This window comes from Syngnathus floridae, chromosome 5 (genome assembly GCF_059516105.1).
Source record: "Syngnathus floridae isolate MCC-2025c chromosome 5, RoL_Sflo_1.0, whole genome shotgun sequence".
Taxonomy (NCBI): domain Eukaryota; kingdom Metazoa; phylum Chordata; class Actinopteri; order Syngnathiformes; family Syngnathidae; genus Syngnathus; species Syngnathus floridae.
The window spans coordinates 124,291-150,671 of record NC_142417.1 but is presented as its reverse complement, the minus strand read 5'-3'; the positions used below and the strand labels follow the sequence as shown (position 1 = coordinate 150,671).

Sequence of the window (26,381 nt, the reverse complement as noted above, 5' to 3'; positions counted from 1 at the left end):
TCAACGTACTCATCACAGTCACCTGGCCCTCTCTCGTTACCCGTCTCGTATTTAAGTCCTGTCTGCGTGTCACTCCACTCCCGGTCGGGTCGTTGATGTTGTTGGGTTAATGATGTTCATGATGTCTTTTGTTTCACGTCTTTGTCGGTGTGTTCATGTCAACGGGTCTTCCGTTTCACGTCTTTGTCGGTCAATCCTGTTGTTGGTTTTACGTCTCTGTTCACTTTCCCTGCTTGATTTTGTTAGTAAGTTATGTCAGTTTACCGAGTCTGTTAGTTTGATTGTTTGGGGGGGTGCGTGTGTTGATGCTCATCCGTAGCAATGGTGAACTGAAGCGTGACTCTTTGAAGGCAAGCGGGGTTTAAAGTGGCGTGCCTTGGCGCGGCGTGGCGCGGCGCTTCAATAGCTCGATGGCGCCATCAAGCGGTAAACGAGACCACCGAATGATTGTCGGCTCCACAGCCACAAGAAAGCCGATGGTAGCAATCATGTTTGCGTTTGAGCTGTAGGTGTCTAGCGCAAATAGGACTTGACTAAGAAACGGTGTTATAACATGGCTCCTGAGCAGTTTTGCGACTTTGAAGACGCAATTTCGACCCGAGGAACCTTTCGCGACGGACAGCTCGTTTGCCTTGTTTTTATTTCCGGGGTACACTTTTGACTGACGGACGCTGGGCCCGAGGCGGAGCTGTGCCTTGACGCTCTTCTCTCTCCGGAGGTGTTTATATTCTTTTTTGTCCTCATCCAAATGCTTCCTTCAAGCGTCTTCTTGTAAAAGGTCAACTCAACAGGAATGTATATATATTTATTGCGCCACGCTGATGTGCTTAAACTAAGTACGACTTTTAAACGCGTCTTATTTTTGGGTCGTGCGGTCTTTCCAATCTGAAATTTGTATCGAATTTAAAGATGGATTTTGGCCTTTCGGTGGTTAAAATGGTGAAAATCCAAATGATTCTGTAGCGGTGGAGCGGTTGATCCACAACTGCACGATTATCAATCACCATGTAGTCTTGTACCCAGGGACTCGATTTGTCCCAGAATAAAATATAGTTTTGCCATCGGGTGGCTCTACCTCCGAAATTCTCCCTTTCCAGGTCCAGCTTCCCTCTTTTTGTTCGGTCGTCATCAAGAGCGCGCGAGGAAATTGTGTAATTTGGGCACCATGTTTCGAAAACTGTGAAAGCTGTCAATGAAATCAAAACAAAAGTTTGAAGAGTAAACGATGTCACAAGACAACAGTATGGGTGTGACCCTCTAACTTTGTGTGTTTGTGTGTGTGTGTGCCAGCCAGCCGGCCAGCCAGCCATGACGGACTTTTCCGGGTTGTTTGATGAGCTTGAGCTGGATGACGATGAGCGGCCCCTCTCCTCCGCCTCGCTCCCACCCGTCGCCGCGCTCCTACCTGAGCTGCGGCGGCGTTTGGTCAGCCGACCCCCGGACCCAAGTCTGTCGGTCCACGGAATGGGCCGGCTCCTCCGAGCGGCCGATCCCCTTTGGCTGCTGGGCCCGGCCGGCGGACCGGAGGCGCTGTACGTCTCGGTGGTCTGCGCTCTGATCAGCCACGCCGCCCCGCCGCCCGACGACGTCCCCGCGCCGCATCCCTACGCGTCCAATGTGGCCACCGTGGCTGCTGCCCTGCAAGCGCTGCTGGCTAAACTGCAAGCGGCGGGGCCTGACCGGCGCGTCCGGACCCTGACGCTGGCCCTGGCCCCGCACGTGTGTGTGTTTGCTGCCCCGCACATGGAGGTCAGTTTCACAATTAGACACGCGACAAACCATGTCGCGTGCGTGCCCATTTGTGTGTGAACTGTCGTCCACGCCAGCAGGAGCGAGCGTGGACCAGCCGTGCTTCCAGAGAGGCGTGTGGCCGCCTGGAATCGCAATTGTTGGCAGCGGGAGGTTGGCTAGACTCCACCCACATGCTGACAGGCGGCGGGCCTGACGGCGAGGCCGGCATCCTGGGGGCGGTCCTGGATGTGGTGCGGCCAACGCTCGAAAGGTGAGGGTGCCCGCCGTCACACCACGTCGCTCCTTTGGAAGCTGTTAACCGACGAGCGCCCGCGTTTCAGGGAAGCGCGGCGGCAGTGCGACCAAGTCGATGAGGTGGACTCGGCGTTGGCGTGGACGCTCCTGCGGGTGGGTCGCGCGGGCGAGCCGGCCGGCCGGCCGGCCGCCGCGCCCGCCGCGCCCGGCGTCCCGTCGGCCCGGCCTTGAGTGCTGTCGTTGTGTGCGTGCGCAGGTGCCGCGCCCCTTCCTGGCACCTGTGCTGCCCCGCCTCCTGGGCCCCGCCCTCCTCCTCAGCGACCACCAAGGCGGCGACAAGTGCGTGCTGGGAATTCGCTGCCTGCACCATATTGTCAGCAACACGGTGGGAGCGCACGCTCAGCCGGCCGTATGTCTTGTGCCTGACTGACCGGCTGGCGCCATTTTGTCACTCCCGCTCAATCGGCAGGCTGCCAGCGAGCTGCGCGCGTTGAACCGGGCGGACGTCATGTACGAGGCGCTCTTCCGACATCTGCACGGCACCGACGCCGACGTCATGCAGGTAACGAGGTAACAAGGTAACGCCCGCGCTACCGTGCTCACCCTCGCTCACCTCACCTGGCCTAGCTGCTCCTGCCTTGCCTGTTGGACCTGCTGGCCGTTTTGGAGAGTCCCCCTTCGGCAGCCCCCCGCGGGGCGGCCCCTCGCCACCACCGCGTGCTGCGCCTGCTGCTCACGCGCATGGAGGCCGAGCACAAGGTGGCGCTCAGGAGAGTCTACGCGCAGGCGCTGCCAGCCTACCTGCACAGGTGTGCCTGCCTGCGTGTGCGTGCGTGCGTGCGTGCGTGCGCGCTCGTGCGTGCGTGCCCAGCCCTTTCACACCCCCTGTGCCTTTAGGATGGGTGTGAGCGCGTGTCGCCACTTTGCCCGTCTGAGTCGCGTGGTGCCAGCCTACCTGGAGGTCAGCGACGGCCTCGAAGAGCTCAGCCGACTGTACGCCCTGGAAGCCCTCTGGCAAATCCTCACGGCGGCGTGGCCACGGTCAGACTCGCTTTGGCCGTTCTCTGCTGCTTCTGAAATGACTTTGTAAAGCAATTTGCTGAGCGCAAGCAAACGGAAAAAAGAAGTTTTGATAGGGCGCCCGCCCGTCGGTAGCGTTAGCGCCCCGAGCTAACTGTTGTCTGAAATCATTCATTCATTCATTCAGTCCCGGTTGCCTGAGCCACTTTGAGCGTTTCCATCTAACAAAAAAAAGTCCTTGCCTCGTTTTCGACTCGTTTTGAATGCAACTTTCGGATTGACGCAAAGAGCGGCGAGCCTCCGCAATGACGACAAACGTGTGCTTGTGCTGAGCCAAACTCGCAGCCACCATGCTTGCTTCAAAGTCCTTTTCAGAAAGTGTGAAAGAAACGCCAAAAGGCGTCTTGTGAAAATTTTGACTGTGGAAAAGTGTGGCAGTTGCGGCTCAGCGCGCGCCATCGCCACGTGGCTCCCGTGTTTGCTGCGTCTGCTGGTGGACGCAGAGTGGCCCGAGCCCCGCCTCCGCCCCGACGTCTGCCGCCGGCTCGGCCGCCGGGCCGCCCGATGCGTGGCCCTGCTGGATGCCGCCGCCCGCGGACACCTGCAGGTAGGTGAACGCGACGCTGGTGCGTCTGCGTTTTCTGTTTGCCGCACGTGTACGGCAGGCGCCGTTTCCAGCTAACACGAGCGTTTTGTGTCAGTGCGCGCTGGAGCAGGTGGACGCCGGCTGTTGTGCTCCCGAGGTGGCGAGTCTCCTAGCGACGGTAACCGCGGCGAGCGGCAAGAGCCCATCCCGTTGCCCCGTCTGCTCCGACGGCGCCTGGACCCGAGCGGAAGCGTCGGCACGTTGGTGCGCGTGCCCGAGCGCCACGCCCGAGTGAGGCCTCCTCCCGACAAGCCCGGCCGGCTCGGACTTTGACCTCCTCTGGCGCTGGCCGGCTCTTGACCTCCGCCGGCGCGAGCTCGTCAATTGAAATTCGATAAACCAAGGATATCGATCCAAAAATTGAAGTATTTTTCACCCATTCCCTTCTCCCGAGCATCCAGGTGCTACTATCAATCTCAAAATTGTATAGTAAGGCTATTTTCAATAATTAAAAAAAAAAACCAACGCCAAATGTCACAATATCAAATTCATTTCATGGTGTCGGTCCAGCAATTATGTCACGATAGCGCCGATGACATCACGGGATGCCATCAGGCCTTAGGACAGCTGAAGAGCTGGAGGTCCAGAGCGTACTCGTCCATGCTGGCTGTGTGCGCCGAGCAGGCCGGATCTTCGCATCGGACGGGCCAGGGTTCCAGGATGGCGTCGGTGTCCAGGGGCAGGCGAAACCTGGAGACAGCATCGTGAGGGGGTGGGGGTGTTAAGTTTAGGGCGCGTTCACTCACCTGGACACGCGGCCCGCCCGCAGCTCGGACCCACTGGATCCCATCAGCAGGTACTGCTGGTCCAGCTCCACCTGGACCAGGTTGCATGTGACCTTTTTGATGAGCTCCACCTCTGAGCCAGATCCCAACGCCTCGAACCCTAACAAATAGCATGGGACACACAACACGGCCATCGCGGTAACTTCATGACCACGCGCAAGTTTGACCTGGATCATGTCGGCAGACTTTTAGACAAGCCTGATGCGGGCCACTGAGTCCTCCCTCAAGCTCCCGTGGTCCCTTGAATTACCTGCGTCGGCGTTCTTGAGGACTTCGCGCACGCTGGCTGTGATGATCACAAAGTCTCCGTCTGTGTGCGAAGACTTGACTTGCAGCTTGTAAGCTGCAAAGGACGTAGACACCACGTCACGCCAGTGTCGGGCCGCAGAGCGGGACACTGCTGCTGCCGGGGCGCGGAGGGGGCTGCCGCCGCTGCCGCCGCCGCCGCCGCCGCCTTCTCACCATATTTGATGTGAGGCTGACACGTTTCTTGGAGGCGTTGGGCGGCACTCAACGTCGGGTCGGGCTTGGCTCGGTAGGTCGCGCAAGCAGCTAGAGAAACAACGTGACACGGTCGTATACGCTGGACTGGCGAGCCATCTCGTGCGGCCGGTCGGCGAGGGTAGTCACCGACCTGTCATGCACTGGCACTGGTCAGCCACACAGAGGCGCAGCAGCTTCTGCTCCTTGTAGGAGAAGCTTTTGCTACACAAACTTCCTGCACGCGAGCAACATGACAAGGAGAAGAGGGCTAGAAGTGACTTTCAGGGGACTTGGTTAGGAGGGGGGGAGATGACAGTCATTGTGTGTGTGTGTGTGTGTGTGTGTGTGTGTGTGTGTGTGTGTGTGTGTGTGTGTGTGTGTGTGTGTGTGTGTGTGTGTGTGTGTGTGTGTGTGTGTGTGTGTGTGTGTGTGTGTGTGTGTGTGTGTGTGTGTGTGTGTGTGTCCTTCAACAGCAAGAGCCAGGAAGCTGCCTTCACGGAGCTCAAAGCTTTCTCCAACCGCGGATGTTCTCACCTTTGTCCTGGGGCTCAGAAACAGTCAGCAGGGAGTCGCCGGCTCCGCCCACCACAAAGCCAGCGCGGATCCGAAAGCCCACGCACAGAAAGACATCGGACGGAACCTGGACGGTAGACGGCAAAGAGTTGACGCAGGGGTGACGGGAATGTGCTAGGGTAGCCGTTTGGATGCTCACCGAGTCTATCTGGATGACCACCGTGTTGCCCTGAAGCTCGTAGTGCGAGACGACGGGCTCCAGGGCGTCTCGGAACTGGCAGGTTCGGTAGCAGGGTAGGGATTTTGGCTTTTATTTTTGTTTTTTCTGGGGGAGGGGGTGGACTCACCTGTCTCAGGTCCTCCAGGTACGCCTCCACGCCGGTCGGCAGCTGGATCTTCATCACCGTCATGGCCGACTCAGTCACCAGCTCGTTAGGAGGAGGCTTGTACCTGCAAGTGAGAAAGAAAAAAAAAAAGAAAAATCTTGAGTATATTAAGCAAATATCGGCTCCAGCACGCTAGCGGGCTTGTAAGCACAAAGGCTAATGACCCATTTGTCTTACTTGGCACATGCGGACAGGTGAGGTTCATGCAAGCTTGAGCCTGAAGAGGAGGACAAGAGGCAACGTTAACGATTAACAGCCAGGGCGAGGGCGGCGACCATTTTCTACAGCTTACCGTCATCCGCGCCGACAATTTCGACGCTCAGCTCAAAGTTGCAGTTGCGAGAGGGCGCCGTCATCTGGTAGTAGGCCGTCTTCATCTGACAAGCAACATTTCAGCCCAAGCGGGAAAACTTGGGCAAAGTCGGACCCACCTTGACGCTGGACACGCCCCTCCCGAATCCCGTGGAAACGATGATGTCGTCGTTCCCCGACACCTGACGACAAAGAGCGCTCACCAAAAAGTCTCTAGGCGATTCACCTTTGGTGTCTCGAGCCCCTCCCTCTCACCTGGATGGGTGTGGCCACCGGCCGCCCGGGGCTGAGGTGGACCCGAGTCAGCGTTCTCGTTCGTCCGTAGCGGACGTGGATGTCCTGATCGAGGACGGCGTGAGGGACCACCCGGCTGTACTCGGTCAAAGCCTCCAGAGTCAAGACCGTGTCCTGTTGGAAGCGCCAGGGTCAAAGTGGAGCGTCTGGAGACGGGCATTGCGTGGAGGGGGTACCTGCAGTGAGTAGAACCCCTCCCCGTAGTGCTGATCCTGGGTCAGCCAGGACACGATGGGGTTGGCGTACGGAATCCGGCCCTTCAAACAGGAACGAGTGGCGTGCGCGTCAATCGACACGGCCAGCGGGAAAGAGGAACGGACGGACGGACGAACGGACGGACGCCGGCCGGCACCTTCAGCAGCGCGCTGAGCAGCCCGTAGGCTGTCGTCTCCACCGTCAGGCCACTGGCTCGGTCGGGTCTGAGCCACTCCGATGCGGTGCCGGACTCCTGCCAGTACCTGAGCACAACCGGATGTCCTGCGCGCGCACACACACGCTGAGACGCATATAGGCAGGCAGGCAGGCAGGCAGGCGGGCAGGTAGGCACCTTTCTGCCTGGCCAGCGTCTCCAGGCTGTTGAAGAGTGTGACGCCGGCGGCGCCGTTGGGGTCGTGAAGCGTCAGGGCGTAGGTGGCCAGCGCCCGCACGTACACGCTCTTGACCGTCACGGCGTGGCGGGAAATGTAGCCGGCGGCGGAGTGCATGCTGTCGTCGTGGAACTGAAGCGGCAAGGTGCAGAGGGCCGCCGCTGCTGCTATTGGCTGCCGTCCATCCGTCGGAAAAGGGAGGCCAGGGCGCTCACCTTGAGTTGCAGGACGCGCTCCTGGATGGCGCTCGCCCGACATAGCGCTATGAGGACCAGTGAGGTCAGGTAGAGCGAGCGCTCCATCGGCTCCGCACCCTCCGCCTGCAGCCAATCACAGAAGGAGCGCACGTTGGCCAAAGCACGCCCGGCCGGCTTGGTTTGTCGTCCGCCGGCGGGGCGGGGCGGGACTTTCCATGAATTTGTTGGCTCTGTAGGCCGACGCGTCTGAGAAGGAGCCGTCCGGGTTCTGAGCGTTGCGGATCAGCCAGGACACCGATTCGGACAGAGCTTGGCGGTCTACCCGGAGCACGGGGTCCACGGAGGCCAAGGTCCGAACCGCCGCCGCCGTTAGCCTGACAGAGCGTGCACGGCCAGGTGACCTGCCTGCGCGTGCATGCGTGAGCGCGCCTCAGTGTGCGGGTTCTGACCAGGTGCTGGCTTCCCTCTTGGTCCACATGCTGTAACTGGCATCTCGGTGCCGGAACGAAGAGATGCTGACCAGTCCTAAAATACACACGCCGATTTTCTTTCTTTTTTCCCCCCCAGCGTTTCCTTCCTTCCCGTCCAGCTCACTTCAAGCAAACAGCTCAGAAACCTTCTTTGATTTTCTGTCTCAGGTGAGCCGAGTTCGTCTGGATGTCTCCGCCCAGGCTAACCCAGCTGCCGGTGGTTTCCAGGTACTGGTACGTCAGGGCCACGGGGAGAACCCTGCCCAGCTCGGCCTCCAGCGAGCCACCGGGAAGGTTGATCAGCTGTCGGAGGCCTTCGGGGTCCAGGACCACCGCCAAGACATCTCCCAGAACTTCACCTGGCACACGCACACACGCAACGCACTCTGGTGACCCGTTTGGATTGTTGACAGCAACAGAAACCAAATGCGGGCACGCTGAGGGAGGCTGGACTCTCTGATCAGAAAAACATCTCAATCTCACCGGTGATGCTCAGAGATCTTTCCACAGCCGTGTTGGGAACCGTGTTGGCCGGCGGCAGGTTCTTTAGCACCACCGTCGTCTTCTCGGAACCTGCGAGACGGTGACGACGGTATCAAGCGGCCTGGATGGGAAACCAGCGCGTTGAGCCTACCGTAAAGCCCCTGTGGGTCCAAAACGCCGCCGGAATAATCTTCCATTTTCACCCCCTCGGGCTACCGACAAGAAAGGGGCCGTCATTGGCGGCGTGGGCCGGGCGCGTTGGCGGCGTTGGCGAGCGCCTACCACCACTCGCAGTTTCTTCTCCAGCACATCCTGCGTTCCCTGGTTCTGGGTCTCCAGGGCGAAGGTCAGCGTGTGTTCTCCGGCCTCCAGCCCCATGAGGGCGAACGACACCTTGGCCACGGCCTTGGGCGGCAGCGGGCTCCAATGGCAGACGGTGGAGCGAAGCCCCGCCCCCCCGGCAGCCGGCTGGGACCGGAGCAGGCACACCTGCGGCCCAACCGTCAGCGTGACGCAGAACTGAGGGAGGGAGGGAGGGAGAGAGAGAGAGAAAAGAGAGAGAGAGAGAGAGGCAACCATTGCGGCAGCGGCCTGGAGCCCGACGGTACCGGCCAAGGCCCCTCGCTCTCCGGTACCGTGACGCTCTCCGCCCGCCGGTTGTACACGGAGCCGCTCAGCTCCAGTTGCTCGCCGCGGACCGCCTGGTAAGGGAGCGGCACGTCCACGCTGAGCGGCAGCTGCGCCGACACCCGCAGCGGCTCCGACACGCAGATGCCGTCGCCGAACATTCCCACAGCCTTCAAGTGCCACGTGCTCAGCGAGTCGGGAAGTGCCCGGGTGACGGACATCTGGCCTCCTCTGTGCAAACGGGGCCGGTTGCCAGTCAAAGACCGCTGTCGGGCCGAGACCTTTGCTCACCTGCTGGGCTGGACCTCCCACAGCCAGCTCTCGGGGAAGAAACTCCTGACCAGAGAGGGCGCCGCGTCAAAGTCGGCCCCCATGTCTAAACACACGCACGCGCTACGTTAGCTTCGGGCGGGCTCTCGCCCAAAGCGACAAAAGCCGACGGGCCCACCGACCGTGGCGGCCCAGGATCAGCCTCTGCTCTCGTTCCAGGTGCTGCTGGACAAACTCGCAGCACTTTGTGAAGACCAGGCGACAGGAAGCGTGATGCGGCGTCCGGCGGATGCTCTGCTGGGCAAAATGCTGGCAGGTCACGCTCTTGGGGATGTACTTCATGCCGGCCTGGCAGCAGGGCTTCAGCGCTCCGAAAGAAGCCGCTGCGCACACAGGTGATCAACAAACAGGCTCCGCCGACACGGCCGGCCGCCCGCCGCCTCTTGCCTTTGTTGCGCTTCATCTCTTCCGTCAGCGTTCGTTTGCTCCGCACGGCAGCCGTGCACGCCGCACCTGCGTCGGACGCACGCACGGACACACTGTGGCACGGGCGCTCGACGATTGAGTGGCCGGTCGGCGACTGACTGACCCCCGGGTGTCGGCTTGGCGTCGGCATTGGTGATGAAGGTGAGGCCGGCCAAGCGGAAGACGTCGGCCGCGTCTTTGCCGCCGCCCCCTCCGCAGCCTCGGTCGCTTTGCTCGATGTGACGCAGCACCTGAGAGGATGCCGTCAGTCCCGGCCCGCCGCTTCCTCCTGGGCCGCGGCGCGCTCACCGTGGAAACGGGGTCTCTATAGTTGGGGTACAGGCGATAGAGGGCGGAGTCCACAGCGGAGAACGCCACCAGCCCCTTCCGATTGGTGCGGACGTCCAGCTGCAAGTCTTCCTTTGGCCTGTAGTCCTGCTTCCTCGAGGACAGTTCGGTCTGTCGGCGCACACACACATGTACGCACACGTACACAGTCTTCAAGAGCACATAGGTCTTTGAATGACGCCAGCACAACACAAGCACACTCCCGGACAAGAATGCGGACCAGCACTCGGCAGGCGCCGGGGTTCCCACCCGAAGTCCGTTGACGCAGACGCCGCTGACTTTGAGCCAGACCGAGTCGGCCACCAGCTCGGACGCGCCCCCGCCGCTGTGCAGGATGTAGTAAACCAGCAGGCGGACGGACGGCACCATGGCGTCCGTCACCGGGAAGCTGAGCGTTCGCTGGTAGTCGTTGCCGGCGACCGAGGCGCGGCTGCCGAAATGGACCGTCTTGCCTTTGGACAGCACCTGAGAGGCACGGGACGTGGGTAAAAGGGAGGGCGCCGAGCGAGCGACTGGCCGTGCCGTCCTCACCAGGAAGCTGAGCGCGTCGACGGGCACGTGGGCAGAAGAGTACACCTTGATGTTGGCCAAGCGGCCCACCTGGAGGTCCCGCCCGGACAGCGGCGGGTCGATGTAAAGGTAGCGGCGGTTGGGAGACTCGTACGCCGCCGCCGTGACAACCAGACGAGCCTGACTGGCGGCCGGTAGGGAAGGCTCCGACGTCTCCAACTGGGAGGGGGGGGGGGGGCTGGAAATGCTTAAAGTCCACTCCCGCGGGAGCGAGTTTGGGTGGCTTACCGTGAGCGAGACCTTGGCGGCCGTGGCGGGCGTGTTGCAAACAAAGATGGCCAGACCTTCCGCTTGGCTGCGCCCGTGCTCGGGGCACACTTTGACGTCCACTTCTCCGTCACGACTCCACACGCGCTGCTCGGACACACGCACCGCAAGCTGGCTCACCGGCTGCTCCAGGTGGTCCTTCACCAGAACCTGAGCGGGAGGGAGGGCGGGCGGGCGGGCGAGCAAGCGAGCGGGTGAGCCAACACGCACTCCCGGGCCCGGTAATGAGTCAAGCAGGCATCACCTGGATGTTGTAAGGAAGTCCGGGTTTGATGAAAGGGGGTGTGGACACCAGAGTCAGACTGAAAGGTGATTTGACAAACTTCACAGCTGAAAATTCCGCCTCCTGGCTGATACCACCTGAGTCGTGGGGGCGGACCAAAGCGTCAGCATGCATGCGTGCATGCGTGCGCGTGCGCGTGCATACCGTTTTCCTCCTGGAGCAGCACAGCAATATACAGGAACTTCCCAACGAGAGCGTGAAGGTCTTTGGCTCCATCGTGTTTGGACAAAACCTCGTCCACGTTCACGCACACGTCCACCTCACCGGATGGCGACAACTGAACACATTTTTTGCCTTCAGCAAAAGTCAACACAAGCGCGAGAGCAACTCAAAGACGAAAAACGAGAAGGTCTGACTCTCTCCCTGGTCACGGAGTTTGGGATGATAACCGGACGTTCCTTCTGGCTCACGTAGCCGAAGCGCAGGAAGAGCTCACCCAAAGAAACCGGACCGCCGTGAAGATACCTGAGAGCGGGACCACGGGTCAAGGTGGTCAACATAGTCCAGATGAGGCTGGCGGGCTGGCTGGCTGGCTCCTCACCTGGCCTCCACTTTGAAGCAGAAACGTTGAAAGTTCCCAAAGCTAACGTAGTTGACTTCAGGCTGGACCACGATGGAGAAACTGGGAAGAACTGACAACACACAAACGTCTTAAAGGACATGGACCCGACCCATACGGCTGGACCGGGACCTGAACCAGAGACCTGGACCCAGGTCATAGACCAGAGACTACGGACCCGGACCTCAACCCAGATGACAATCGGAGAGCATCAAGCGGAGCCTGTCTCACCGTATTCTCTGATCTCAAAATACGTGGTGGCTTTGGTGCTGAAGAGGTCCGAATACGACGCTTCGATGGACCAGATTCCCAACCTGGAATGACATCGCAAGATCAGGTCTGAGAATCCTTGGAAAGGTTCTGGTTCCTGACTCAGTACTTTGGTCTGATGGGGATCTTAAAGGGGTTCTGCATGGATGGGATCCCGTTGTTCAGGTCCAACAGCTCCTGCACGTCCACCGTCTGACGATCGGGATCCTGCTTGGGCGGTTGGACGCTGAGTGAGTGAGTGAGTGAGTGAGTGAGTGAGTGAGTGAGTGAGTGAGTGAGTGAGTGAGTGAGTCAGAGAGGCAGTGAGTGAGTGAGTGAGTGAGTGAGTGAGTGAGTGAGTGAGTGAGTGAGTGAGTGAGTGAGAGAGGCAGTGAGTGAGTGAGTGAGTGAGTGAGTGAGTGAGTGAGTGAGTGAGTGAGTGAGTGAGTGAGTGAGTGAGTGAGTGAGTGAGTGAGTGAGCGAGCCCACCTTGAAGGTGAGGAAGACGCTGCGATTGGCCGGATGAAGCTCCTGGTTTAGCGAAAAGGCACGCACCTTCACTACAGTGCGAGCCCAGAACAAAGAAGTGATGTCACCGAGGCTCCGCCCACAGCGCAACACGTGATGAGCTACTCGCTCTCATCTGCTCGTGCCTCACCGCTCTGAGTGGGTGTGTACAGAGGTTTGTCGGTCTGAAGGAACAAAAAGCCGTTTTTCCGGCTGACGGGAAGGGACACGTGCTGGTTGATCTGCACCGATTGGACGTGGAGGGTCACATGATCCACAGTCTTGTCCAGCTGCCCCGACGAGATCTGAAGACAAGAAGAAGCCAGCGAGCGATTGCGGTCAAGCGTCCGGGACTAAATGGCGAGCGCCTGACAAATGCCTCCGATTTGGTCCGACAATTGCGAGTCATTCCGAGGAGCCGAGCCAACTTCGCTCACCCTCACTGAGGCGATGGCCTGGTGCTGGTTCTGGGTGTTGAGGGTCACCACATGACGGGACAGAACCTGCGAGAGGGAGTTCAAGTCGGCACGGCTGAGCGAGCGAGCGAGCAAACGTTTTGAGCGAGCGAGTGAACCTGGTGGTCTGGCGCCATGGAGGTCTTGATGAAAACGTAGACCCTGACCTCCTCGGAGAAGCCAAACATCTGCACCAGGACCGTCTCCAGCGCGTCCAGGCGCAAAACCGTGGGGGCGCTTACCAGGTACCTGAGGAAAAATGGCAGAGACTAGACTGCACGCCGCCATTGGCTCACGGTCTGAAGATGTCATCAAAAGGAACACAAGGTGTGAGAAAAGGCTTCCAATTGAATTGCGACTAGCAATTCTATGCCATGCAGTCACCATTGTTGGGGGCCAATTTTCTCTGATCAAAATAAAAGCCAAGATTTGAGAACATTCGCTCCTTGCTTGCTTGCTTGCTGGCTTGCTGGCTGGCTGGCTGGCTGGCTGGCTGGCTGGCTGGCTGGCTGGCTGGCTGGCTGGCTGGCTGGCTGGCTGGCTGGCTGGCTTGCTGGCTGGCTTGCTTGCTTGCTTGCTTGCTTGCTGGCTTGCTGGCTTGCTGGCTTGCTGGCTTGCTGGCTTGCTGGCTTGCTGGCTTGCTTGCTTGGAGACCCAAAAGCTTAAAACGGATCCACTTTTCCAGGCAGTCTTGCCTGGCGTAATGGCGTGCAGTGCCAAGCTGTTCCTCCTTCTCCGCTTCAAGAGCAGAACGGCGGTTAGCTTACAGTCAAATGTCAAACTTGGAGTCGTCACTCACTTTTCTCAAACGGGGGACGGACCCCGGAGTCAAAAAAAGAAGAGAAAATGCCAGTGACACTGATCTTTACTGTTATTGGTTGAATGAGCCACATCTAATTTTCAAAGAGGAAATCCATTCAATTCACAAACTCAAGCGTTGAAAAGCAACAACCACAAAGAAATCCATAAGAAAAGGTTCCATTTGAGCTGAATAAATGGAAAGAGAAGCAAATCCACTCACGTTCCGGCCTGCTGAGCGCTCACCGTCCACCACACGCAACACGCACACCAACACAGCACACACGCTTTCATGCCGCATACATGTATGTTCACTCTGTCATGAAGAAGTCGTCGAATAACAAGACAAAGATCAAGAGTGAGGCTCTTGAAGCACACGCGCACGACTTTTATCACGGCACAAATGCACGCACAGTGGAACTTCCCGCATGTGTTCACTCAGGGTCGAAAGGTCCACTTGGTCTTTTCGGACACTGTGCAAACATATCGATTGTGGCTCGTGGGCGGGCGGGCGGGCGTGAACGTGAGTAGTCCGGCCAAAGGTGACTTGGTCTTTTCGGACACTGCGCAAACATATCGATTGGGATTGTGGCTGGCTCGCTTGATTGCCAAGAGCGGCAGAGGAGGCGGAAGGCGAATGAGCGAGCGAGCGTCCAATGGAAACGGTCGACTCGATTGAGTCCACGTGCACGAGCCCGAAGGAAGCATTCCGAGCAAGATCGAGAATCCAATAAGAGCGCCCTTCTCCCCATGTCCATTGAGAGAGAGAGCGAGAGCGCGAGAGAGAGAGCGAGAGAGAGGGGGAGACAGAGCGAGAGAGAGAGAGAGAGAGAGAGAGAGAGAGAGAGCGAGAGTGATGTCGCCGTGGCCTTGGGCTTCGGTCCGGGCGGGCATCAAAATCTACATCTTTAGTCAAAGTCTGCTTTATTGTCAATTTTTTGTGTAAACAACACAAAAAAGCAAAAACAAGAAGGCACAAACAATGAATAAATAAGAGCGATGAATAAATAATAAATAAACAAATAACATAATAAATAAGAGGAGCTGTCACGACTCGTCCCCGGTTGTTTGATATGTAGGTTGTCATGGTTTCTGTCCGCGTGTGTGTACTCGCCCCTCCCCTCCCCTCCCTTCCTGTGTCAACTCCCAATCAACGTACTCATCACAGTCACCTGGCCCTCTCTCGTTACCCGTCTCGTATTTAAGTCCTGTCTGCGTGTCACTCCGCTGTTGTTGTGTTAATGTCATCAGGTCTTTTGGTGTCACGTCTTTGTCGGTCAGTCCTGTTGTTGGTTTGGTTAGTAAGTTATGTCAGTTTACCGAGTCTGTTGGTTTGTTTTCGTCAATAAACCAAGCGGGTCCAAGCTGCACTTGGTCGCCCTGCTCCATCCGTCCGTGACAGGAGCAAAAATGGAGCAAGTGTGCATACAGCACATTTCATCGTCATGATTGCGCCGCGGATGGCCGCCACGGTGAGTCGCTCTCTGTTTCTTTGTCTTATTATGTGTCCTCTCTGCATCCATTGCCGCCTGGTCATCCTAGAAGAGGGACCCTCCCATCTGTGGTCTCTTCTCAAGGTTTCTCATTTCCCCTAGCTGGAGTTTTGAGTTTTTCCTTGCCCTCTTGGGAGTTTAAGATCAGGGGATGTTTGAGATTATCTGCCATTTTTCACATGTCCTGAGTGTTGTTGTTAGTCACCTAAATGTTGAACAGAGGCTGTGATTGACCAAAGTCAAATTCCTTGTTTGGCACGCTCAAACATGGCGAATAAAAAACTCTTGAACTCTTGAATCTTGAGCAGACAGTCAGAATATAGCGCAAAAGTACAGGACGTTATGCAGCCGAGGGGGGCGGGAGGGGGGGGGGGGGCGGGAAGAGAGTTCAGGATCCTAACAGCCTGGAGTATGACGCTGTTGGTGAGTCTGGTGGTGCGGGAGGGAGCGCAGGCTCCTGTACCAGTGCCTGCCTGCCTGCCTGCCTGCCTGCCTCTCAACAAGCGTAAGCACGGACACTTTGGCTCATGCTACAAAGTATGAAAAAAGTGGCACTTAAGACAATACCCCACCCCGCCCCGCCAAACCCAAACCCCACGACAAGGTCACATTCCGCCAATGACTGGTTAGCTCACTGAAGCGCACGCACGCACGCACACACACACACACACACACACAGGTTTATTTAAAGATTGATGCGTGCGAGTGTGTCATGATTATCAGCCCAAAGGTCACCAAGGTCGCGCGTTATCTTGGCGAAGTGTTTCCATTCCAGTCGTTGTCCATCTTTGGTCACGGCGGTCGGCCCGGCCGGCACCGCTTATAAGAAGACGGCCCGTCCTCGGAGCGCCACTTGCCCGCTCGCCCGCCCGCCCGCCTGCCGCTCGAAAACATGGCCCCCAAGAAAGTGGAAGCCAAGAAGCCCGCAGAAGCCAAGAAGGCAGCAGAGGCTAAGAAGGAGGAGAGCGCTGTCGCGGTGGCGCCGGCCAAAGCTCCGGAAGTCGAAGGGGGCGGCACATGCCAGGCAGACCCGAAGAGCGTGGTGCTGGAGTTCAGCACCGAGCAGCTGGAGGAGTTCCGCGATGCTTTCGCGCTGTTTGACGAGACACCGGCGGGCGAGATGAAGATCACCTACGCTCAATGCGGTGACGTGATGCGAGCGCTGGGACACAACCCGACCAACGATGACGTCTTGAAGCTGCTGGGTCGGCCCAAAGCCGAGGAGATGCGCGCCAAGCTGCTTGACTTTGACGCCTTCCTGCCCATGCTGCAGCACGTGGCCGGCGCCAAGGACCAGGGCCACTTTGAGGACTTCGTGGAAGGGCTGCGGGTGTTCGACAAGGAGGGCAACGGCACCGTCATGGGGGCCGAGCTGCGCCACGTCCTCTCCACCCTGGGCGAGAAGATGACAGAGGACGAGGTGGACCGGCTCATGGCTGGACAGGAAGACGCAAACGGCCACGTCAACTACACGGACTTTGTCAAACACATCATGGCCGGATGAAGACGGCTTCTTGTCGCCTCTCGGTGTGTCTGTGCGTGAATGTCACGTTGAAAGAATGAAGCCAATAAAGACCTTCTTGGTCTGTCTCTTTTATTTGTCTTTGACGCTTTGCTCTGTGCTTCTCGCATGCACACAAAAAGCAGGCAGGCAGGCAGGGGGGCAGGCCCTCAGAAAGGCTTTGATCCATCAATCAATGTGCCTGAAATGGCAAGAGCCTGGATTCATCAAGATCTTTGACCTGCTTCTCGCTCAAGCCCTTTTGCCATCGGTCGGAAGCCGGCGGGTCTCCGACATATCGAGCGAGCGCGTAAGACAACCCTCCCTCACAAGATGGCGACCTCTTCGGACCGGGCGCTCGGGCAGAATCCAGTCGGCCGGGATGGGCCAGCCCCGCATCCTGATTGGCCAGCTGGGTGTAGAGGCGGGACCTGAGAAATCGCGGGTAGTTGTCGGCCTCCATCAGGCCGAAGATCCCATCCTGTAGCTCATCGATGCCCAGACGCAGGCTGCGACGGGTCAACTCCCGGACCTTTGAATCCACCTTGACCTGTGAGTCAGGAAGTCACATGTGCGGGCCAGACGTCATCCGTGGTCCTCAGACGGGCCTTCCGTCGGAGTTTACCCGATCCGCTGTGCACGTCGGACGTCGTCCTCTACCTGTCTGGACGCTGCGCGTGAGACAAACTCCTCGTAGACATGAGCGGCCCCGTCCGCCATCTGGCCGAGGGGACGTGTCGCCTTGAATTTCTCCACGGCCAACCAGAAGTCCAGATTCTCCTCGCTGTACTCTGACCTCAGGAAGTGGCGGAATAGCGCCAGGCCGTCTGACCGACAAGAAGAAAAATACAATATGGCCCGGCCCTCGTCTGGCTTTGAATCCAACAGGAATGGAAGGCTTACATGGGTGGGCCAAGAGCGTTTGGAGAGACTGGGCCCACGTCTGCACTTCCCGCGCCGATGGCCTGCGGGAGAAAAGATGGCGGATAAAAAGCACAGAGAACCTGAGTCGAGCGGATCCTCCTCCTCTGGCCTGGACGTTGCCTGCCGCAAATATAAATCCATTTTTGAAAAACAAACCTGGTGTTCCTCAGAGCCCTCTCCAGACTGTCACTTTGGAGCCAACGCTCGCGCCTGCTGCCCAGCAGCGACAGGCCAGCGCTCACCTCTGAAGAGCTGCGGCGACATCCGCAACGCCACTTCACTTTGTTTGTGTCTGTGAGTGTGTGTTCATACAAACTCTTGCTTTTCTTCCTGAGCTCCTTTCCAATTTCAACATCCTAAAAAATAAAACACATTTTCTGTCAACTCGCACGTTTGGTGCACGAGCCGCACTCTCTCGTGTGTCTTTGAAGCGCGGTTCTGTCCAACGCGCCAGTGTGCACCTGGGCCCCTCGGATCCACGTGAGCGTCTGCTTCGGCGCCGCTCCCTCTGAGCTCGGCTCGTTCTTGAGGCTCTGAGCGGAAGGGCGGAGGGCGTGGAGGTCAAGGGTTGGACGGCGGATGTCTGAGAGCGAGCGGGCCCGTTCCGGTCGCGCTCGCAAGGAACCTTCGGACAAGCAACGCCTGAGGCCTGAAGGCAGCGACACAGAAGGTCCAACAAAACAGAAGCGATCTGAACTCCAGGAAGGTGCTGACCTTGCGATCTGGAGGCGGAGCCTAACTCCTCTCCAAGGCATCTATTCTTCTTCCACACGGGACTGAGGGTTGGATCGGAGGGCAGCCAGGCAATCGCCGCAGCGGGGGAGGGTTGAGGGAGGAAGAGCCCCAACTCCGAGGGGGAGGCCGACAACTGGATGGGGCAGAGGAAGTGCTATGCTGAAAATATGTGCGTGCGTGCGTGCGTGCGTGCGTGCGTGCGTGCGTGCGTGCGTGCGTGCGTGCTGATTGGAAGCGTGACGGCCTTCGGGTTGCGTGTGAGCAGCAGAAAAGTGTTCACTGGCGTGCGGGAGAGCATGTCCAGTGTGTTGTTTCCGTGTCAGATGCGAAAGGAGACCAAAAGTTAGCGACGCTCGGCACCTTGCGGGGCAGCCGCCAGGCCCGGTGGTGAAGCGTTTCTTTTGACATCAGTGGCGTCGTCGTGTCAGGGCCGCGTGGGTCCACGGGCTGGCGCATGGCAACATTGGCACCGGGTCATCAGACCGGTCCTGAGGTCAACGGGATCCCGACTGCTGCCACTGACCTCAGCGCAGATGGGCAAGATGAGCGCTTTGGGCGCTTCTCCGGCGCCTCCGCAGGAAGGCCCGTGTGACCAGATGCTGGTTCCCTGATTGTTGCGGTAGCCGTGCAGCGTCGAGGAGACGGCCGAGGACGGCCGGGGACTCGCCGAGTCCGTTGGCTCGTAAGCGAGCGCTCGTCCGGGGTGGTGGCTCTGGTATGGTCGCCCTGGAAGATGCAAACACGTGTGCATGCCAAGAAGCCGTATTGAGATGGAGGAGACGGGAGCTATACCCAGGGTCGTGCTTCTGTCCTCAAATACCGGATGGGTGAGCTAAAGACAAGATAAAGTGACATAATTAGTGACGTACTCCTTATTGTTACAGCCTAGCATAGCATAGCATAGCATAGCCATAGCATAGCATAGCATAGCATAGCATAGCATAGCATAGCTCAACGGACATCAACTTGTCTAGGGCTTTGCCATTTTTTGTGTTGCAAGAGGCGAAGCATGCGCCCTCTCAATGCGCTGCGCCGACTGACCCGAAGGGGCTCCTATCCAGGCTGTTTTAGGTTACGCCCAACAACAAAACACCTGATTCAAACCATCAGTAGGGGCCCTTGAGGACTCCTGGTCTAAAGGGCTTGCTTAGGGTCCGTGGCACAAGCTTACAGCCAGCATAGCACAACATAGACACAAGCTGGCGGAGGGTAGTTTAGCAGTGTAGCCCCGCCCCCAAGACGCACCTGCTCCAGAATAATGTCATTGTCACCCTGTGATGACGTCACACGGGTGCCCTTCAGCGTGGAGGTGCACGGTGGTTCTTCTCCTCCTTTTTCTTCTTCTTTGTCTTCCTTGCGATCTCTCCAGAAAGACCCCAGAACCCCCAGACCGGACAACACCAACGACCCCCGATGGCGTCTGCAGCGGCCGTGTTTACCTGGGGCGGGCTGGTGCGGCGGCGCGGCGGCGCTCTACGAAGAGCGCCGTAGGAAGCTCACGGGGTAGCGCTCGCAAAAATCCATCGAGACTTGATCGGTCAACACAAAACACGCGTGATGATGACTCACCTCGCCGGCTGCCGTGAGACGAAGCAAAGTCTCGCTGCACGTCCTAACCTCAGGTGAGCCTCTCCGCACCACCAGGATGATACGACTGGGACAACTCCTGAGACAGTAGGATGTACGTACACGTACGAATGTGCGCGCACACAACCCCCGCACACACACGCGCACACACACACACACACACACACACACACACACACACACAAACACGCTTTTTTATTGACACGATTCCGCGTTGGCCACTGCGGTGAAGAAGCGAGGAGTCACCTGATGGCGTGAGCCAGCTCGCCACACTTCCACATTTCCACAGGAAGTCCGTTGAGCTGCAAAAGCGCATCGCCTCGGCGGAGGCCCGAGCGATGAGCGGGACCGCCTATGGCCGGGGGGAACCCAATGTTTTGTCGTTTCGTCGTCCAACTCTTTGTGGCTCTTACCGGTGTCGACGGCCTGAACTCGCACGGGACCGTCGCAGCAGATGGTGAATCCGAAGCCGTCCAGTCCTCGCGTGACGCTGACCTGAGGACGCAGATCGCACGGTCGCTGCACATTTGCTCATCATTGCGGTCGTCATCATCGTGGCCATCGGTCTTTGCCGTCGATCTCGCCTCCGTCGTCGGCGTGAATCGGAAGCCCATCGCTCGACGGGCGCAAACGTCCATTTCCGTGACGACGCCAACCGTCCGACCGACCGACCGACCGAGTGGAGCCGCCATCCTCGAAGTCGTCCGTCAGACCGACGCACGCAATTAGCTGTCCCGCCTGGGAAGTCCCGCCGGGCGACCTTTCCGTCAGCGCATTCTTTGTGCTGTTCCGCAGAGACGGATGACCTTCACCGTGAACTCAGACGACAGAGCGTGTGAATTTGGTCCGGTGGAGGACGGACTCCCGAGCGAGTGAGCGAGCGAGCCAGCCCACAAAATTTGGATTTGCAAACATTTGTCAAGGGAAGCACACAAAAGGCCAGGCAGCCAGGCAGGCAACAGCCGTCACTGCAAACAGAGGGAGCCCAGCGCCAAATGAACAATCACGTTACCTCAAAAACTTCAAATAGAAGGAAAGAATTTCATATGAAGAAACCTTTTAGGGAGAACAAGAACGTCCTGCCTGGTAGCGACATGCTAGCGAGTCAATAGCCACACCTGCGGTGCCGGGAGAAAACCCTTTTTATGTGTGTATATGTTTTATGACACTGTCTAACACACACACACACAGACACACGCACACACATGCGCACTCACACACACACGTGCGCACGTGCTCTCAGGCACTCATGCACAAGCAGCCCCGTAAGTGCATCAACTGCCTGCGGGTCATGAAAGATTGAAAAAGTCCATAAAAGATGGCCTCTGTCCAACAGAGGGCCCGCCGGCACCGACCTGAGGCCGGTTCTGCTGAATGCACAAGTGACACAGGCGGGAGATGGTGCGCGAGCCTGACGCGCAGCTCCTCACCGAGCCCATCCCAGCCTCCAGCGCATTCATTGTGCGTGCGGGCTGGAAAAGTCCTGGCCAGTCGGAGAGCTCAAACTCACCCTCTGTCGAGTTGCGGCATCTCGCTCGCTGCCTCGGTCGACGCTCCGTTCGGGCCTCTGACGGGTGTCCCGGTCACCGACCCGTTTGGTACGGCGGCGGGCATCCGGGTCGGCGTCTCTGCCGAGCGTCCCCGAAGATGGGGCGGTCCCGGCCGCCGAGTCAGTGGGGCGCTTTGGGTCCGGTAGAGTGACGATCGCACCAGCGTCGTCGCAATGGCGGCAATCGAGCGGCTCGCCGCGGTTCTCTCCGTGATGCCGATCGTCGCCCCCGTCTTCGTGCCAGGACCAGGAAGTGTGCTTCCAGAACATGGCCACCGCCGACGACACAATTGTAGAGTGACAGTGTGACCCCATCCACCTCTGGTGAGAGCGGTGGCGGCGGCGGCGGTGGCGGCGGCGGCGTCTTGCGGCGGCGGCAACCAGAGCCCACCGACGGCCGTCCTCTTCTTGTTTGTCCCGAGATGCTCACCGTTGACCGCTTCCACGTCTTGTCAGGATGGGATGGCACCAGAGGAGTGGGAGGCGCTTTGACTCTGTGCATGTGTGTGTGTGTGTGCGTGTGAGTGTGTGTGTGTGTGTGTGTGTGTGTGTGTGGGTGTGTGTGTGTGTGTGTGTGTGTGTGTGTGTGTGTGTGTGTGTGTGTGTGTGTGTGTGTGTGTGTGTGTGTGTGTGCGTGTGTGTGTGTGTGTGTGTTAAATAGGACAGAGGTGCGCTGAGGGTCACATGGCTCCTGAGCAGCTTGTGGGCCCCATGGCGACCGCGGTGAGCACTTCAAATCTATTTCTAGTATCACTGCACTGACATCTCTTCGGGCTCTTTGGCGAGGCCTGGCGTGGCTAAAGTAGCCGCGAGCCGTGCGTTTCTTTTTCAAAGCATGACGGTAGCGGCCGAAAAGGTCCCAGCAGGCCAAAACTCCGATAATTCAGCCTCATGGGATTGCCCAATGATTGCTGTCGACGATTGACTTGCCATTCGTGACATGCTGACTGTGGTGGCCGTCAAGTGAAAATGCTGTGTGGGTGCGTTTGCATGTGTGACAAAGAAGTGTGCAGGGTGACACATTGCTCTTGTTAATCCGCACAGATTGGGAGCTAATCTGCGCAGATTGATTTGAGAGCGGCACCTTGTCTCTCTCTCTCTCTCTCTCTCTCTCTCTCTCTCGCTCTATCTGTCTGTCGGCGTCTGTTGACATGACGATGCGACACTTTGCAGTGGGCGACGTGTCGGATCGATCATCTTTGTCCGGGATCGTCGGCGAGGCAGACAAGTAAGTCGGTTCGTCAAGACTCTGTCCACGGAAGGACCTTCGGGAAAGTTTGGGCTGGAATCGGATGAAATCAAGCGCACCTTCAAATCTTTTTGCTGAAATTGTGACTGGTCTTCTTTCAATGTTACAACACTTTGCTTTGGCCTTCTCTTCTTGTCTTTCCATTTCTTGTCTTTCAGGACCATGCTGAACGACAGCTGGACCGTCATGAACAACAGCAGCTCCGAGCTGGACGGCAGACGAGCCAGCAAGCGCAAGGTACCAAAGAGAGAAAGAAAGAGAGAAAGAAAGGAAGGAAGAAAGAAAGAAAGACAGAAAGAAAGAGAGAGAAAAGTGAGAAAGAAAGAAAGAAAGAAAGAAAGAAAGAAAGAAAGAAAGAAAGAAAGAAAGAAAGAAAGAAAGAAAGAAAGAAAGAAAGAAAGAAAGAAAGAAAGAAAGAAAGAAAGAAAGAAAAAGCTAACTGAGTGCATGAGTGAGGCACCAAAGTGAAGTAGCTCTACCGATTGTCGTCACAGAGAGCGCAAAGTGCACGGAAATTGAACAGCAGCTCAAAACACGCTCCACAAAAAAGTCCCCAAAAGATCCTAAATTGAGGTCAAAGTGGAAGCAGCAAAAAGCTGCTTTGTGTTAATCTGCTGTCAAGTAAGCCAGAGCGGCTGGCGCTGTGCGTGCGTGCGTGCGTGTGTGCGCGCGTGGCGACGTGACCGACCGACTTAGTGCCGGCAGAAGAGAGCGGCGCGGGCCAATCCCGATCGACAAATTGGACGAGGCTGCCACGTTTTCAATCGAAACAGCCTCGGATACGCTGTCTCTTTGTCGGTCGGTCGGTCGGTCGGTCGGTCGGGAAAGAGCGCTCGCTTGGCACCACCTCATTTGCAAACCCTTTTTTGGCTCAGAAATGCTGCGTCTTCCTTCTGCCCGCGCTCCTGCTGGCGCTCGTGGTAGCGGTCATCACGGCGACGCTCACCGTCCTCTACGGGAAGCACTTGGCTTTACCCTTCATCAACAGGTACGCACGCACGCACGCACGCACGCATGCACAAAAACGCTTTTCGCCGAAAAGATCCAGGGATTTGTTTTTTTCTTGGAAGCAAGCCAAAGTTGGGTCAACTTCAACCATCTTACCGGTCCGATTTTGCAGCACTTCGAAGGGTGAACGGCAACTCGAGGCTCCGTTTTTATTCAATGTACGCACGCCATTGTTCTCCTCCAGAGACCGAGCGTCGGCGTCCTCTTCCCCTGTCATCACCACCAACCCCAAAGAGTCGGGCGCGCTGGTGACCGTGTCGCAGGCGGGCGCGGGCGAACCCATCAGCATCTTCCTGGAGCCCGACTGTCCCGACCCCGCCCGCCACTTTGAGCGCTGGGAGGCGCTGCACGCGTCGCTCATACGGGCTCTGAGCGCGCGCAACACCGAAGACTGGCAGGAGATAAGCCGCGTCGGCGCTCTGGCCGAGGAGCTCCGGGCTGCCGCGGAACACGCGCGCGACCTCCGACGGGACGCGCAGGGCTTGAAAAGCGGACAAGGGCTACTGGAGCAGAGACTGGAGCGCCTGCAGAACCAGCAGAACCGCATGGCTCAGGTGGGATGCGCCGGCCGTGGCTTTGGTGGGCCAACAAATCTGACCGCACTCTCATTGATGACTCCCGTCGGAGCCGCGTCCGTCCGTCCGTCCGTCCGTCCATCCATCCATCCGTCCATTTGGTTTTTAGTTTAGTTAGTTACATTCATTCACACACACGCACACACGCACGCACGCACACACAAATCATGTATACAGCTTGCTGGACATATCATTTTAGGCACGTGAGTAGGTGTCCTGAGGAAGCTAACTAAAGCTTATGGTAGGAGCCTTCTGTGTAGAGTTAGATGCTGGTGAGCTATCATTCTAATAGACATACACATAGGACATTTACATACATTTAACATGCTGCGTGTAACGCAACGGACATTTAACATAACCTAACCTGAGACTACCAGGACAACGTACACTTCACATAACATAACATAACAATCCATCCATGCATTTTTTTCATTCATCATTTCAGTTTTTCGAAAATATCGGTGCGCAGGTGCTGTCAGGCGAGCACGCGGGGTTCCTCGGGCTCACTTCGGCTTTGACGGATTCCTTGTCCAGCCTGCAGAGGGAGACAGAGAGTCTGAGCAGACTACACCGGGACAAACGCCAAAGTAACGCGCGCGCGCGGTTTGCAGCGAGCGCGTCGAGTTTGTGCCCTCCCTCTCACGCGCTTTTTCCTCATCAGCTCTCACGCCCAGAGACTGCAGTGAGGTCATGGCGGCGGGAAATTCCCGAGATGGAGTCTATTCCATCTTTCCCGTCCACGAACCTGACGGCTTCATGGTTTACTGCGACTTGAGCACGGATGCCGGAGGCTGGACCGTACGTGCCCGAACGTTCCACTTGCGTTGCGTTCCTTTAGCTTGACGTTGTCACCGAGCTCGACGCTGCGAGCTCATTAGCCGCTCACCTCGGTGCACATTGTCGCTAGACAGCTAGCTAATCGTGCTAATTTGCTGAGTGGGAAAATGCTGCGCGTGCATGCAGGTGATCCAGAGGAGACAGGACGGCTCTGTAAATTTCTTTCGCGGTTGGGATGCGTATCGAGACGGCTTTGGAACGACAACGGGAGAGCACTGGCTAGGTTTGAAAGACACGCACGCGCACACCGTCACCTGCTTTCTCTGGCCTTCAATGAAGTGTACAAATGGCCCAGCACATCAAAGGTCATTAGGTTAAAAATGATGAACTTGCTCTTGAACTTGGGCCTGACTTTTTGAGCCGTACAGCTCCAAAAGTTGCACTTCCACATGTTGAGGCGAGCTGCTGAGATGAAAGGTGAATATTTGCTCCAAGTGCGGGGGCCAGTGTCTGCGTCCCTCCTTGGACAACAAAGTCAGCCTGGAGTGTCTGTCCTGTCTCTCTTTTTTTGTTTTTGCCTCAATGCTCCGCCGTCGCGTGTCTTCAGGCCTGCGGAGGATCTACGCTCTGACGCGTTCAGGCGGTTACCAGTTGCGGATCGACATGGCCGACTTTGACAACGCCACAGCCTTCGCTCACTACGCCGACTTCTCGGTGGGCCGAGACTCGGTCAACCCCGAGGAGGACGGCTACCCGCTGGCCGTGGACGGCTACTCGGGAACCGCAGGTAGCGACTCTGACCGGCGCCGGCCGGAGAGCCGAACCCGGAGGGAGGGCCGAGCACAGAGGGAGGCCCGAGCCCTTTCTGGAGCGTGCCGGAAGACAAACGCAAGTTTGTGTGCGCCGCAGGCGATTCGCTCCTGAAGCATTCCGGGATGCAGTTCACCACCAAAGACCGCGACCGGGACCAGTCTGAGAACAACTGCGCCGCGTACTACCAGGGCGCTTGGTGGTACCGCAACTGTCACACATCCAACCTGAACGGGCAGTACCTGGGAGGAGGCCACGCCTCTTACGCCGACGGTGTGGAGTGGTCCAGCTGGACCGGCTGGCAGTATTCCCTGAGATTCACCGAGATGAAGATACGGCCCGCGCCTAACACCGACGACTGAGCTTTCGGGCTCCCCCCGTCACCAAAGACACTTGTGGAGATCCGAGCGCTCGTCCGCCTCCGCCACGTGAAGCGCTTCGCCGAAGGACGGTTTGTTCCGTTAGCCGCGAGCCTGTTCCTGCGTCGGAAGGTCTTTTGGCATCGCTTCAAAACCTGTCGTCTTGAATGTGTCGACCGTAGAGCCGACGGATTTCTCACAAAAGACTTTTTGGCGTGTTAACTTTTGCATTTGTCTTCATTCTTTGATTGAAC

The 26,381-nt window shown here is 57.8% G+C and overlaps 4 protein-coding genes and 1 pseudogene across 14 annotated transcripts; 3 read left to right on the top strand and 2 right to left on the bottom strand.

The window, feature by feature from the left end:
• The first annotated feature begins 79 nt into the window (after positions 1 to 79).
• Positions 80 to 4,124, top strand: tti2 (TELO2 interacting protein 2). 8 transcript variants are annotated; one of them, XM_088377125.1, is made up of 10 exons: positions 80 to 147; positions 1,291 to 1,749; positions 1,827 to 2,002; positions 2,073 to 2,139; positions 2,243 to 2,371; positions 2,456 to 2,548; positions 2,614 to 2,795; positions 2,884 to 3,027; positions 3,445 to 3,613; positions 3,708 to 4,124. In XM_088377125.1, the coding sequence occupies exons 2-10, from the start codon at positions 1,309 to 1,311 to the stop codon at positions 3,885 to 3,887; spliced, it is 1,581 nt and encodes a 526-aa protein (XP_088233251.1). In that variant the 5' UTR covers positions 80 to 147; positions 1,291 to 1,308; the 3' UTR covers positions 3,888 to 4,124. The 8 variants fall into 8 exon arrangements, with proteins under 8 accessions (XP_088233251.1, XP_088233244.1, XP_088233247.1 ...); XM_088377118.1 differs by having other exon boundaries at positions 114 to 245; XM_088377121.1 differs by lacking the exon at positions 80 to 147 and adding an exon at positions 294 to 718 and having other exon boundaries at positions 1,295 to 1,749.
• A 2-nt stretch (positions 4,125 to 4,126) lies between these two features.
• On the bottom strand, positions 4,127 to 13,986 carry c5 (complement C5). The gene is made up of 42 exons (XM_088377105.1): positions 13,784 to 13,986; positions 12,882 to 13,011; positions 12,745 to 12,810; positions 12,459 to 12,612; positions 12,290 to 12,360; positions 11,931 to 12,028; positions 11,783 to 11,865; positions 11,534 to 11,624; positions 11,349 to 11,457; positions 11,137 to 11,269; positions 10,954 to 11,069; positions 10,671 to 10,859; positions 10,404 to 10,601; positions 10,122 to 10,337; positions 9,834 to 9,983; positions 9,649 to 9,775; positions 9,507 to 9,572; positions 9,242 to 9,442; positions 9,081 to 9,165; positions 8,798 to 9,020; positions 8,445 to 8,681; positions 8,314 to 8,374; positions 8,163 to 8,252; positions 7,826 to 8,038; positions 7,659 to 7,734; positions 7,425 to 7,583; positions 7,228 to 7,333; positions 6,973 to 7,144; positions 6,778 to 6,902; positions 6,602 to 6,682; positions 6,387 to 6,539; positions 6,251 to 6,313; positions 6,112 to 6,196; positions 5,997 to 6,036; positions 5,781 to 5,883; positions 5,633 to 5,707; positions 5,455 to 5,560; positions 5,072 to 5,155; positions 4,900 to 4,989; positions 4,688 to 4,780; positions 4,399 to 4,537; positions 4,127 to 4,342 (listed from the first exon to the last, which is right to left on the bottom strand). The coding sequence occupies exons 1-42, from the start codon at positions 13,852 to 13,854 to the stop codon at positions 4,204 to 4,206; spliced, it is 5,067 nt and encodes a 1,688-aa protein (XP_088233231.1). The 5' UTR covers positions 13,855 to 13,986; the 3' UTR covers positions 4,127 to 4,203.
• Positions 13,987 to 14,906: 920 nt separating this feature from the next.
• Positions 14,907 to 26,349, top strand: fibcd1a (fibrinogen C domain containing 1a). Its single transcript, XM_088377133.1, has 10 exons — positions 14,907 to 15,032; positions 19,583 to 22,577; positions 22,757 to 22,835; positions 23,474 to 23,586; positions 23,791 to 24,160; positions 24,651 to 24,768; positions 24,843 to 24,979; positions 25,145 to 25,241; positions 25,566 to 25,745; positions 25,868 to 26,349. The coding sequence occupies exons 2-10, from the start codon at positions 22,501 to 22,503 to the stop codon at positions 26,128 to 26,130; spliced, it is 1,434 nt and encodes a 477-aa protein (XP_088233259.1). The 5' UTR covers positions 14,907 to 15,032; positions 19,583 to 22,500; the 3' UTR covers positions 26,131 to 26,349.
• LOC148397249 (myosin light polypeptide 6 pseudogene) lies at positions 14,916 to 16,650 on the top strand (annotated as a pseudogene). Of its 2 annotated transcripts, none has more exons than XR_015858750.1 (2): positions 14,916 to 15,032; positions 15,829 to 16,650. The product of XR_015858750.1 is annotated as a myosin light polypeptide 6 pseudogene, transcript variant X1 (transcript). The 2 variants fall into 2 exon arrangements; XR_015858751.1 differs by having other exon boundaries at positions 14,924 to 15,032; positions 15,815 to 16,650.
• On the bottom strand, positions 15,946 to 23,049 carry LOC148397248 (regulator of G protein signaling 3-like). 2 transcript variants are annotated; one of them, XM_088377116.1, is made up of 14 exons: positions 21,311 to 23,047; positions 20,214 to 20,295; positions 20,047 to 20,152; positions 19,783 to 19,879; positions 19,459 to 19,686; positions 19,006 to 19,045; positions 18,737 to 18,939; positions 18,574 to 18,660; positions 18,193 to 18,346; positions 17,940 to 18,127; positions 17,635 to 17,834; positions 17,458 to 17,519; positions 17,215 to 17,381; positions 15,946 to 17,104 (listed from the first exon to the last, which is right to left on the bottom strand). In XM_088377116.1, the coding sequence occupies exons 1-14, from the start codon at positions 21,662 to 21,664 to the stop codon at positions 16,748 to 16,750; spliced, it is 2,325 nt and encodes a 774-aa protein (XP_088233242.1). In that variant the 5' UTR covers positions 21,665 to 23,047; the 3' UTR covers positions 15,946 to 16,747. The 2 variants fall into 2 exon arrangements, with proteins under 2 accessions (XP_088233242.1, XP_088233241.1); XM_088377115.1 differs by having other exon boundaries at positions 18,737 to 19,045; positions 21,311 to 23,049.
• Positions 26,350 to 26,381: the final 32 nt, after the last annotated feature.

Bases quoted from the DNA above. Each gene is read 5' to 3' on its own strand.
- fibcd1a (XM_088377133.1), top strand. From the start codon at position 22,501: ATGACGATGCGACACTTTGCAGTGGGCGACGTGTCGGATCGATCATCT. The intron at 25,242-25,565 runs GTTTGAAAGACA...GCGTGTCTTCAG, and splicing joins AACGGGAGAGCACTGGCTAG to GCCTGCGGAGGATCTACGCT. The intron at 25,746-25,867 runs GTAGCGACTCTG...TGTGCGCCGCAG, and splicing joins CGGCTACTCGGGAACCGCAG to GCGATTCGCTCCTGAAGCAT.
- LOC148397248 (XM_088377115.1), bottom strand. From the start codon at position 21,664: ATGGGGTCACACTGTCACTCTACAATTGTGTCGTCGGCGGTGGCCATG. The intron at 18,661-18,736 runs GTCAGTGGCAGC...GCCATGCGCCAG, and splicing joins TCTTGCCCATCTGCGCTGAG to CCCGTGGACCCACGCGGCCC. The intron at 17,382-17,457 runs GTAAGCCTTCCA...CTTGTCGGTCAG, and splicing joins AACGCTCTTGGCCCACCCAT to ACGGCCTGGCGCTATTCCGC.
- c5 (XM_088377105.1), bottom strand. From the start codon at position 13,854: ATGAAAGCGTGTGTGCTGTGTTGGTGTGCGTGTTGCGTGTGGTGGACG. The intron at 5,708-5,780 runs GTGAGTCCACCC...CGAACCTGCCAG, and splicing joins ACCTGGAGGACCTGAGACAG to TTCCGAGACGCCCTGGAGCC. The intron at 5,561-5,632 runs GTGAGCATCCAA...TCTACCGTCCAG, and splicing joins TGGTCATCCAGATAGACTCG to GTTCCGTCCGATGTCTTTCT.
- tti2 (XM_088377118.1), top strand. From the start codon at position 156: ATGTCAACGGGTCTTCCGTTTCACGTCTTTGTCGGTCAATCCTGTTGT. The intron at 246-1,290 runs GTAAGTTATGTC...TGTGTGTGCCAG, and splicing joins TTCCCTGCTTGATTTTGTTA to CCAGCCGGCCAGCCAGCCAT. The intron at 1,750-1,826 runs GTCAGTTTCACA...CGTCCACGCCAG, and splicing joins TTGCTGCCCCGCACATGGAG to CAGGAGCGAGCGTGGACCAG.